The following is a 13,188-nucleotide window of genomic DNA, read 5'->3' as shown; positions in this document are numbered from 1 at the left end:
TGCCGTGTTATTCTCCGGAGTTGGGATGAGCGTCAGCGCCGAGGTAGCAGTAGACAGCATCGTCCAACCAGCCAGTAACCCGATGAGCAGGTCGCATGACGGGCTGCAGAACTGCGAAACGCCTTACCATTTTGGATTAAAGTCTCCTTCTGATAGCTGTATTTTACGAAAGGCACTATGAGTGGTGTGGTTGGGAACCTAAGTCCTAAACAGGCCAGCGCCCTGGAACAGGTGAGTTTAGGCGAATTAGACATTTAATGTAATGTGTGTAAGTGTAGATGATTATAATTGCTCCAATTTACATAACGTTATCCTAGCATGCTTTATTATTCGTGTGTCTTGTGCTGTTATAGGATATAAGTCAGCGTTTCTTAAGAGGCATTTAGAATTTGGTACGGCAAATGTTGATATTTGGTGCGTAGTTTGGATAACGTTAACTATGTTATTATTAGGATGTGAAACCCTGTCGTTTCCTCTGACATTACCTACAGACAACGCATTTTCAGTAGATGAAATTCAATTGCTATGCAGGGCATTATCCAGTATGCATGAATATTCTTTCAGGATAATTATTATTTATGTTTTAGAAGACCGATATTATTATTTATATTATTATTATATTATTATATTAATATTATTGTCACTCCTCGGGTATTCACCTCAAAACTCTCTGACACTCTCAAATGTATCATTTCCTCTCTTATTCTCTTCTCCTCTTTCTATCTATCTCTTCGCCTCAATGTTAGTTTCGAGAGCAGGTCAGTGACCTTCTTCCTCAACTTCCTGCACAGAGTGATCACTTCCTGTTGCGATGGCTAAGAGGTAAGATAAACCAATGGTTATGGTTCACCTGTTGCATCACGCTCATTGCACTGCACACAGTTAATGGCTATGCAGTGATCGGTTAAACAAGCCATGATTGGACAACTCACAGACACATGTTTAAGCCAGGGCACTAACAATGGCAATAGGAATCTTGACATGTTAAGGCTCGCTAACCAGGCTGGCTGGGTGACCCATCCTGTCCGTCAGCCTAATCCATGTTTAATCTGATTAAAAGTGAACATTTCTACAGACTGAACCAACTCAAATCCACACACACACACACACACACACACACACACACACACACATAGACACATAGACAGACAGACAGACAGACAGACAGACAGAGTTAGCACAAGCTTTCTGTTAATTCATTTTACATTGAATTGTGTTTTGACTGGCAAACAAGACTGTTAGTAAAGCAGCCAAAACAAATATAATACATATATACTTGACTAAATAAGTGAATAGTTTCTTATCTTTTCTATGGAGGAAAGAAATCCCTAATCCCTTGCACATGAGCTGTACACATTAAGATTTCTATTGACGCTTAAAAGCTATGTCAAGATTACCACAGGAAAACCGTAACACTTGAGGTGCTGCAAAAACCACCACACATAGAAAACGCTACAGAAAGACAATAATAAAAATCAAAATACAAGTATGTGACTGTAGTGGCGAATGACGTCCAATTTGACCCGTGTACAAGCACTTCTCCACTTTTAGTTACAGTTGGGGTTCTGAGGCGGGGTATATAAGGAGAAAAAGGGTTTCCTTTTGTATCCAAAATAGACACTTAAACAGACTAGGGCTACAAACTTACCATGAACGAGTAATTTGCGAAGTTATGAGGATGCACGGTTTCATTCAATTCAATTTTATTTGTATAGCCATTAATCACCATTACAGTCTCAAAGGGCTTAACAGGCCAAATATTTATGACAACCCCCTGACCCAAGCCCCTACAAGGGCAAGAAAAAACTCCCTTAATCAGCAAGGAAGAAATCTTGAGAAGACACATTCAACTGTCCTAATCTATTTTTCTGTTGTCCTTCCTCTTTTTTCCTCTTTCTTGGTAGCCCGAAACTTTAATCTTCAGAAGTCTGAAGCAATGCTACGAAAGGTACACCCCCTCAAAGTCTGTCTGTCTGTCTGTCTGTCTGTCTGTCTTGTCTTGTCTTGTCTTGTCTTGTCTTGTCTTGTCTTGTCTTGTCTTGTCTTGTCTTGTCTTGTCTTGTCTTGTCTTGTCTGTGTCTATGTTCGCTCGTGCAAATCTATCTGTGGGCTAGGTTGGCTAATCCTGTCTTTCAAAATGCAAATTATTTTTGAAAGTTCCTGTTGTTTCAAAAATGTCGTCAAGAGAATGTAGTATTGCAGGTAAAAGCATAGCCCGCAAAATGTTGTTATTCTATAAATTGAAATTTAGATGAGAAACAGCTAGTGAGATAAACCTTTTTCACTATGAATAGGACTAGGATTGTTTATTATGGGTTAGGAAAAAAACTAAAACTGAATCAAACACAATGTTGCTTAAAGCTTACATGTCAATATCGCAGTTATAAGTCTTGCTTGAAGGCTTTAGTTATTTTGTATTGATTTATTGATTTGATAAATATTACAATATTAAAATATTTATATAAAATATAATAATCTGTCTGCTTGTAACCTTTGCACAAGAATAACATCAGCAATAATATTGTCACCAATATTAAAAACAATATTTCATCCAATATTAAATCCATTGTGTTCTCAACACTGGTTGCACTGGTTTGACTTGTCGTGGTTTAGCGTATTGCATAGACCTACATAGCAGCATACATAAATAGTTTGTGTATTTAGTTAATGATGGAGATGATCCTCTATATGCTGATACCACCGGAATTAGCTTCAATAATCTTGTAAGCTAGTCAACACACGACACCCTATGCTACTGGGAGCCCAGAACAACCTGATGTGAACCTACTTATTATTTGTTCCATGTTTGTGGTTTGATTTAAAGTATTTTACTTACATTTGCGAAAAATCAGGGTGAATCAAAGACTAAAACCTAATGTAAAGTTGTTTTCATACACATATGAAAACATTTGAGACGTTTTAGTAAAAAAATATTCGTTTCAACAAATGGCCACAAATGCCCCAAATATATTTTTGAATCCATACTTGCAGCCGGACACAGAAAATATCCTTAATTATTTTTTGTATGCAACATCCTCTCCCCATTCTATCTGATGGCTGCCTGTAATGGGTTGATATGACACATAAGGATTTATGAATATGGGAATAAGATGCCGTGGACCCAGGATTGTTTGTTATATTTGTATACAGAGAGAAGTACATTCAGCTGTGGTTCTGAGGTAATCAAAGAGGAGAGGTTTATCAGAAAAACACAATGAACACAGTGGTCATGGTGGGATGACATTGTGTGACAATAATATTTATTATTTACACCATTGTTTATGCTAGCTGTCTGACAGACTTGTACGTGTGGAACAGAGAGGGCTTGTGTAGACACATGCAGGGAGATAGGGCTGTCTGCAGGGCGGTGTAAAGGAACACAAGTGGTCAGAAAAAGGTAGCTGTGTTAGCCAATATAAGGTGTAATATGATATGGTAACATCATATGGGGATTTGATTCATATTAGGATTTATCTGCTGATGCTAACCCACTTCTGCTTCCCTCGACAGCATATGGACTTCCGAAAACAATTGTACGTTGATAAAATCATAACCGAATGGAGGCCTCCAGAGGTAAATTATTCAAGACCTACTGAGACACTTGTAGCTGCCATTGCACCTTGCTTTATGACTGTTGATTCAGCCAGCAGCATCTAGGAAGTGATGTTGTTTTCGTAAGAAAATAACTCCATGTTTTTACTGTGATTAAAAATAAATAAATGCTAATACATTAAAATATATCATTTATTATGTTGGCATTTATTATTAACAATGAAAAAAAGATATATATAAAAAAAAAGATATATATAAATAAAATTATCTGTAGTTGAAACCTGTTGTATTTCTACCACGGGCAGGTGTTGGAGAAGTATCTCTCTGGAGCGATGTGCGGTTACGACCGGGAGGGCAGCCCTATCTGGTACGACATCATCGGCCCGATGGATCCAAAAGGTCTCTTCCTGTCTGCGGCCAAGCAAGACTTCATCAAGTCCAAGATCAGAGATTGCGAGATTCTGCAGAAGGAATGTGACCTGCAGTCCCAGAGGGTAAACGGCAGACACATATCAACATAGCAGAAAGTGAAGCCACGCTACATGTCCTCAGAAGTAGTATAGGTGGCTGATAGGGATATGCAATAAGATTAAATGAATTATCGGGATAAACGTTGGAACTTTTACTTTATTATTATATACTTTATTCATCCTTGACAGGAAATTGGTGTGTCTTTCACGATATGCGGATCAATTTCAAATAGCCCATGCAGGCTATCCTATTATTCAACATATCATAGTAAGCATTATGTAAACCGAAACTAGTCTCTTACCTTGCTATCTGACGATATGTCAATATCTTCATTTTATGACTGTACCTTACCACTCAGACAAGATAGTGTACTGCACGATTGCATTGCGGGTACAGCTTTGAGTCATAATCTCAGTAATCTGTATCAGCAAGAGAAAAGCACTTTTAATGGTAAATAAAGGGACTGCATTTATAAAGCGCTTTTCTAACCAGTGGTCACTCAAAGCAATTTACAATATTGCCTAATATTAACCCATTCATACACGCATTCACACACCGATGGCGGTGTCAGCCATGCAATATGACAGCCAGCTCGTCGTGAGCAGTTAGGGTTAGGTGCCTTGCTCAGGGACACCTCGACACTGAGGAGCCGGGGATCGAACAAGCAACCTTCCAGTTACCTGTCAACTCGTTTTTTGTGGTTATAGCTGTTCCATATGTCAAACCAACACCAGTATCTTGTGTGAGGCTTCTCACTTAAGTGGTAGTCTGAAGAATCGTGTCATGTCTGAGTCACTTACGTGGAACACTCTTCTCATCATCTAAACACAATAACTAAAATAAAATTCCATGAAAGACTCCGTAGACTGGGTTCTGTCGACTGGGCTCCCTAAAGCGTGAGAGACTTGGAGGTATTGCAGGGCTCTGGGAGGATTAGCCATCGAAATGATAGCAGCTTATTAAACCTCAACTGTTATTTTCTGCTGCAGACATTTACGCCATATAAAAAAAATGTCCCAGGACTAAATCACAACCATCAACCGTTGACCTTCAACAATACCGAACTACAACAATATGTTGGGCTTTTAAAAAAGTAATCTGAAAACCATTCCATTGTAACCTGGCTGGATTCTCGCAGAATTAATTTGCCTTGGTTTTCTCACATGAGTCTTGACTTGACGTCTGAAAAGCTGACGGCTGACTGACTCAAGCCACTAGAGGCTGCTAACCAGAAAATGTACATAGTGCAGGTTTCAGCGTTCTGAAACACCTACCTAAACACACATTTGTATTCTTAAATACACATTTGTGTTAAGAAAGGACAGAACACACATTTGCCTTCAACAAAATGTACCAACAGTCAAGATACTTCGAATACACTTGGAATGCTATTTGCCTGGCTGTTTTTTTTTGTTGTGGTTGATGTTTTTTTACTTTGACATTTGATCAGTGTATTCCTATGTTTTTTTTCTAGCTGGGAAAGAACATTGAATCGATCACCATGGTCTTTGATGTTGAAGGCTTGGGGCTGAAACACATATGGAAACCTGCCATTGATACATTTTCAGAGGTACACACACACACACACACACACACACACACACACACACACACACACACCTTCTTCCCACATAAGATAAGATATCCCTTTGTCTGATTTATTATGAAATTGTCCTGCCTCTTAATTGCCATAGTTAAACATATAAGAGACAATAAGGCCGACATACAATCATAAAGTGGGTACAGTAAAACATACAACGCACGTCGATTGACCTTTTGTCATTAAAACATGAAATATAACACAGGAAACATTATAGTTCCCCCTCCCCCAGTACAGAACTAAATCACTGCTAAAACATCCCCGATTTCAGATGATAGTACCTCAAAAAGAAAAGCGAAGGAGTTAAAAGGTTTCAATACATGCCTTGTTTATATTCTATATTTAAAGATCCTCCAGATGTTTGAAGAAAACTACCCCGAACGGCTGAAAAGGCTGTTTGTCATCAAAGGTACAGTTTTGGTTTGTTTTTTGACCATTTTGGATGTTGATAGTGGATGTTGATAGTGAACAAAGGCATGGAGCAGTAAACACATATACCATCTGGTCCAAACAGCCGACCCTCTCTTACCATTTCTGCAAGCATTGGATTGCTAGGAAGTACTTCATTAATCCCAGACATGAAATGTAGCAAGTCATATAAGAAGTACTGGACAATAATAATGATTAAAGAGATTTAAATGTAGATATATGCAAAAAGAAAATATACAAAAAGATCAGCAGAATATATCTTTATGCAAGATATGTAACACATCGTAAACAGAATGTAAATGACCACATTGTTGACCATTGATGTATTTAGATATTTTAATTATATATTTTTGTGTTTGTTTGTCTACAAGTTAGTCTGTAGTTTTGCCTTAAATCATTTTTGAACTATATGCTGAAATACAATTCGGTGTAGTATAAAAAAGTAAGTATAAAAAAAGCATTATAGTGAACACAACTGATGCATTTACAAGGACCCTTTTCCTTAAAAGTAGTTTGACAATGTTCTGCTTCCTCTGCAGCCCCAAAGCTCTTTCCCGCGGCCTACAACCTCGTCAAGCACTTCCTATGTGAGAACACGCAACAGAAGATCTTCATTCTTGGGGGTAGGAATATCCATTATATTTAACATTTACAGTTCAGTTTGCTCCTGTTGGTTCTTAATGGGCCTCTTATATCTCTTTATGGATCCCACCTGTAGCGGAGAACACAGAAATATGGGCCTTATTCACCTATTGGCCATCGTGGTTTTAAACAATAGCTGGGTTAGGGAACTTAATGCAGGATTCCCACCAAGCTAGCATTTAGTACTAAGATGGAACCAAGAGGCAATTCAGGACAAATTTAGGCTTTTTTCATGCTTCTGTCAGTTTGCAATATATATAACATACGCCACTCAAGATCCATGTCCATGCTTACTTGTAATGACAATGTGTTTTCTGGGGTCGAAGGAAGAGTTCTGCAAAAAACTGAAGGAAATTTTTCTTACACCAACGTGTTTATTTTAAGATTGGGTGTAGTATTAAATAAAATAATCCCTTAGCCAAAACATACAATTTACTAGCAAGGCACCAGAGGCCTGACTTACTAACATCATTGTGTGTGTGTGTGTGTGTGTGCGTGTGAGTGAGACATCAGTGACATCAGTAGAAACAATCAAATCCAATCTGATCGTATAAAGCATGCCAGAGGGGAAATGTCATGCAGTATCAAAGGCAAACTATCATAAGGCCTTTCCTGCCGCTCTACTCCCATTCATTCTCGCTCCCTCTGCATTTGGTTCCACAGCCAACTGGCAGGAGGTATTACAGCAGTACATAGCCCCTGAGGAGCTGCCTGCCATCTATGGGGGCAAGCTGACGGACCCCGACGGAGACCCTCGCTGTCGGACCCTGGTAAGTTATCCCGGGTGTCTCGGGGGACACACCGTAGAACCGATCTGTTGTTGCTCTTCCGCAGTGCCAACATCAACATGATTCAGTTTTGCTGGTCAAGTGAACAAAGGGAGAGAGACATGCCTGTCTAAACGGTCAGAGAGAGTTTAAAATTAAGGCCTAGTCTAACCACCAATCCGTTTTAACAACTTCTAACAAACGTCACAAGGCAATTCCGTACATGGACATATCCAAGGGGAAAACTATGTGAAAACAAGTGAAGCCTTAATGTATGACCATGTCACTGTTTTAAATTGTTTAGCGTGACCAGGGAAACTGTTCATCCCAATGCAAAACTGGTCCTGTTGTTCTGTTGTATTTTAGAGCTTGGCTTCTGAAAAGGTTTTTACTATGACGAAGTACATTGATATTGGCCAAAACTTTTTTTTCATGTAAATTTTCTAAGCTAGCAAAAGTAACAAGCTTAGAAAAGCTAGTAATCAAGTTAAATGAGGACTCAAAGCAGTTGATCCAACTGGTTCTCATACCAACCTTGTACAGATTTCTGTTTCAAACCAACGACATTCTTATCAATAAGTTCCACACAGGTGGTTCTAATTATCAGAAACGTAGAAAAGTCTTATCTCAGCAGTACACCGCCAAAACGTCTTATCTCAGTACACCGTCAAAGAGGTTAGCGCAGCCGTTTATTGACCCTTAAATTGCCTTTTTTGCGTAGCAGCTTAGATTGGATGTTCATAGCATCTGCTGCTTGAGAACCATATGCACAGTGTGTCCCTGTAGAAGATACAGCCTCCCCCACCGCTGCTTGAGTAGCTCCTCCCTAACAGACTGTATTCTAGATTAGCAAACTGACTGGAAGTCTGTTACTGTTTTCTATAGATAAATAATTGGGCCCAGCACAGACATGAGGAAGAGAAGGAATGATTTTCCGTCATGGAATTTTTTGAAGAAGATAGTGTAGGATTTTTTTTGTCCAACCCTTTTTGTCCATTTTGTTTTGTTTGTTTATTAATTTTTAACACTTCAAATGGAAGGATTTGACAGTTTCTGTTATCGCTTTGTATTGTACTGTATAAGCTAAGGTATTTGGACACAGTCTTGTTGTATGCATTGTGTCATTTTGAAACATGTTTTGTTGCCTTTTATGTGGGCTTGTGTACCCGTAGAAGAGGTTTATTTCCTGAGGTCACCATAGTCCAAACTCTAGGCTCTGTATAGTGTAGTTGTTGAATCTAACCACTCCCACGTCTAGAGTAAAGGTGTGTTCCTCAATCCTCGGACGCCAGACTTCCGAGTCAAAAGTCGAAGATCTCCCAGCTTTCTTGCTGCAATTCTCTGAGGCACGCCCCCTTTTTGTCTTCAACTTTCGGAAATCTGAGAGTAGACCGAGAGCAGTGATGACGCTCTCAACAAAATGGCTGCGCCCGTGAAGAGATTTTGTTTTACAATAACTTAATTTGTTTTGTACCACGTTGGTCATTTTATGTAGTTTTTTTTTTTTTTTGCTCTTACGCACTTGATTACATTGCTACTTTATTCCGGTCACCAATTTATACATTGCATGGTCTTGCTGTGCGTGCAATACAATGTAAAGTTGTATTTTTTTTTTCGGGCTGGTTTGCTAAGAGGCTAATGTAGCTAACATAAACGACTAGCCAATTTCAAGACACAATCACAAAGACGAACAGGAACGCTATAAATGCTCCGAGACCGGAAATTACGTGCAATTCGGAAGGCTGCTGTCCGAGGATTCAGGAACACACCATAACTTTGACAAATCATCAGATAGTAAAACCCACTATTTGATGATTGAAAAATTTAGCTCACCTCATTTATTTTTGTGAAGATAATGTTAATTTAAAATAATGTAAGTAAGAGCCTTGGTGCTATTCTGCTTATTTAATCATATTTATTGAACACAGACCTGTTTCTTTTTTTTTTAAGCAAGATAAGGTTACTCTCTGTTTCGGCCAATTGTTTCACTCTGTGTTTGCACTCGTGTGATTGGTTTATCGTGTGTGTGTGTGTGTGTGTGTGTGTGTGTGTGTGTGTGTGTGTGTGTGTGTGTGTTGTGTTATGGAGGGCAGATTGTTTTATTTATATTTTCTCACCATTTTCTCAGGGTATATCAAGTTTGTTAGTGTTTGTGACCACAAGACTATAAACATGTATTATGAGTGACAATTACTTTAGAATTAGAATTGAAGTAGCTTTTTAAAATGTGGCAAACTGTGTAAACCCATCTAGCTTGTTTATCTTCTTGGATTAGGGAACAGAAACAAGTGAACATTAGCATGATTAAAGAGACTATACGCTCAAAAACCTGTCATCTCTTTAGTTTATTTTAGATTGAAGAAGTATTATGTACTTAAAAATCGCTTGTGGATAGCATTTTGGCTTGCCAGCATCAGTGTGATTGGGTTGATATAAACGGAATTGCTAAAAAGGGGTAGTTGCTCTATAATCGTATATCTAAGAGTGATAATGTGCTAAAAAACAAAGACAAGATATGATAAATCATGTTGCATTATTCATCCTGACCAATGTAAATGTGCCACAAAACAAGTAAGTCATGCAAATTGATTTTGGATCAATTATTTAGGCAACTCATGAATATATTTAAAGATAATGATATTAATAATAATGGATGATATTATCATATACATTTGTCATGATAATTATAATGCTTTCTGTGTGTGTGTGTGTGTGTGTGTGTGTGTGTGTGTGTGTGTGTGTGTGTGTGTGTGTGTGTGTGTGTGTGTGTGTGTGTGTGTGTGTGTGTGTGTGTGGTCTGTTTCCAGCTCCACTTTGTAGCCACAGTGCCCAAGTCCTACTATGTTCGGGACCAAGTTCAGCTGAACTATGAGCAGACAGAGATGGTGAACCGTGGGTCGTCCCTGCAGATGGAGTATGAAATACTGGCTCCTGGTTGCATTCTCAGGTCAGACCTCTCCCATATTATATTGGTTCATACCACATTGGTTCTGTAAACCTTCGGCTGAGACCCATAACGGCAGGGGACTGTGAGATGGCCACAATAACAATTGTACACATGCATGCAAAAAGGGGAACTGTATTAAAGAGCAAAAATCACAGAGAATGTGTACAGCTATCTCACTCTTTTTCCATATTATGGGGTGTCCTATAATCTAGGCGTAACGATGATAAGGGACTATACAAATACAACTGTCTTTCCTTGTTTATGGATTGTTGAAAAATACGAATCACCGTAAACAATAATGTTTACCTGCATTTTCAATCTCGTCATAGGTGGCAGTTTGCCAGTGAGGGGGCAGACATTGGCTTTGGGGTGTTCCTCAAGTCCAATAAAGGACAATGGCAGAAGGCATCACAGATGACAGAGGTTGTTCATAGCCAGCGCTACAACTCCCATTTAGTGCCTGAGGAAGCCTCACTCACCTGTCAGCAGCCGGGTGTTTGTAAGTGTGCCTCTGTATTTGGACTAAAGGTGTTTTCATCAATCCATCGATGTCAACTCAAAGGGTTAACAATGTGCTTCCAGATACATTTGATCCATAGTAGAGCACAACATTATAATTAGAATATGCTTTGGAGCATCTGCTAAACTATGTCATACCTTTTTCCTACGTGGCTTTTCTAACCCTCTTTTATCGAGATCAATTATTTAGAAAACAAGGTTCTGCTCATGGTTTTGAATCAAATTTTTTGATTTTACTCCCCCTTACGCCATATTTATTTGTCTATTTACAGATGTACTCCGCTTTGACAACACTTACAGCCTCCTTAAGTCCAAACGAATCCAGTTTACCGTCGATGTCCTGCTGCCGGGCCAATTACAGTCCCCAAAGGCTAGTGGCAGTATCCAATCAGAATCGGTGAATGGGCTTGGCAAAGACGAACCCAGAAATCAGATTGTTGTGGACCAGACTGCATCCGCACAAATGGCTTGAACCCCCTGATACTTGAATATGATTGGTCTTTTGTTGGCCCTTTCCAGAGACACAATCCACACACACTCCAAATCCTAAAGACGTTGATCTGATAAATGTATAATTCCAGTTTATTATATGTGACCGATTTGATTGTTTGAGGAAATGGAATGCATAGTTGATATACTCAGTCAGCATTCAGTCAACTGATATGTTTTCCACCAACTCATTTTGTCTTAATAATTTATGTTCGATCTTGACATAGATGATATTTTCAGAATATACAGTATTATTTTTGTTGAAACATAATTTAAAGGCAATATTGTAAACTTTGTTATAAACTTTAAATAGGGTGCAGTTTAGGCTGTTATTTATTTTTATGAATGGCACTGTTATGTGTTTGTTCTCTGAAAATGTTTGAATATAGGTTTTAATCTTGTTCATCGAATGAGAATACTTGTACAGTGTGCTGTACTCATCGAATGATGAGTTGCCTGTTTCACTTAACTAACGCGTTAAGTGAAACACGCGTATCATTCCATCTATATGGAGGTAATTAATGGTATGTAATGACAATTATATTGTCATTATATACATTGTGCTCCCGTGCATGCATGGAAATGTGTGAAGGGTGATTTAACAGAAACCAAATATGTGTCCAATAAGAATAGCTTTTAAATACTGGTATAATACTGGTCGATATCTTTACTGGGCTTCATGTGATTTGAAATTGTGTTATATGTTAATATATGCAAAAACAAGGAAATCAAATCATGCACTGAAAAATATGTGAGTCAGTATATAACTAGTATACTATTTCCGAGTTATAAAATAGCTATTTTATTAAACAGCATTGGTTCAAAAGGCTTTTCCAACCATAGGTCAGGGTGATTATCATTGTGAAAGAATTTCTTGTCCACTCGATATTAAGCTCTTATTCCATATACATAGCAAACAAATTGTTTTAATTGCTTCAAATATTTCAAGTTAGTAAGTTATGTATAATTTCTGACATGGCTGGACTATGCACAGTATATAATGTTTAAATATGAACGTGAATAAAAACATATAAAAATATATTTCTGAGTTATTACGATTAGGCTACCCTTTATTGGGCTATAGTGGTCGCTATCGCTCATTCGCGACCACTAAATCTCACAACTATTATTTCCTAAAAAACAGCAAATGTTGATATTTCATAAATTATGTATACAGGAATTGCGTGTGTCAAACTCATTGTTTCATAGCATGGGCCTACCCAGGGTACACGCATTAACGGGCTTTAGAGGAAGCAGACAGTCGTTAGAGATAATTAATCTTGATGACGATACAGCCTTTTGTCTGTATATTTCTTCCGCTTTTTTGTAAGTAGGCCATCTTATTTGTATTACTTATAATCTTTCTCTTGTTTTGTATTTTGCAACATCTCTTAGTCGTCTTTCAGTTGCTCTTACTACACCTATAGTCGACGATATTCAATATTCACTGTTATGTTGTTTGCCTGGTGGATGCAATTTATTCGCTTCTCAAACTTGATATTTCTTTCTGCGTGAAGTGTCATAGATCCATACCGACCACAAGGGGGCGCACTGCATTCATAAAAAGTGAGGCATTTCATTGAAGCAAGTAGATAATCTTTCTTCCAACCTGTTGCACCGTTTTCCGTTGTCCTTTGTCCTTTATACCTGCTACACAATAAAACAATGTTTGGATAAGAATAGCAACTTCAATTTCATTAATCTTCTCGTTTTTACATATTCTTACATATTCTACAAATATTTTACCATGACATTTCTCATCATTTAAAAGA

General features: G+C 38.2%; 1 protein-coding gene across 1 annotated transcript; it reads left to right on the top strand.

The window, feature by feature from the left end:
- Positions 1-70: 70 nt before the first annotated feature.
- LOC307087522 (SEC14-like protein 2) lies at positions 71-12,832 on the top strand. Its single transcript, XM_079753120.1, has 12 exons — positions 71-231; positions 747-822; positions 1,905-1,948; positions 3,511-3,573; positions 3,858-4,046; positions 5,498-5,593; positions 5,972-6,032; positions 6,592-6,675; positions 7,358-7,464; positions 10,269-10,408; positions 10,738-10,907; positions 11,200-12,832. The coding sequence occupies exons 1-12, from the start codon at positions 178-180 to the stop codon at positions 11,397-11,399; spliced, it is 1,284 nt and encodes a 427-aa protein (XP_079609246.1). The 5' UTR covers positions 71-177; the 3' UTR covers positions 11,400-12,832.
- Positions 12,833-13,188: the final 356 nt, after the last annotated feature.

The sequence above is a fragment of the Pollachius pollachius genome (genome assembly GCF_949987615.1).
Source record: "Pollachius pollachius genome assembly, chromosome: 1".
In the NCBI taxonomy this organism is placed as follows: domain Eukaryota; kingdom Metazoa; phylum Chordata; class Actinopteri; order Gadiformes; family Gadidae; genus Pollachius; species Pollachius pollachius.
This window is presented reverse-complemented; position numbering and strand designations above follow the sequence as displayed.

Excerpts from the sequence above, each read along its gene's own strand:
- LOC307087522 (XM_079753120.1), top strand. The coding sequence starts at position 178 with ATGAGTGGTGTGGTTGGGAACCTAAGTCCTAAACAGGCCAGCGCCCTG. Across the intron at positions 232-746 it reads AGGCCAGCGCCCTGGAACAG|TTTCGAGAGCAGGTCAGTGA; the intron begins GTGAGTTTAGGC and ends CCTCAATGTTAG. Across the intron at positions 10,908-11,199 it reads CTGTCAGCAGCCGGGTGTTT|ATGTACTCCGCTTTGACAAC; the intron begins GTAAGTGTGCCT and ends GTCTATTTACAG.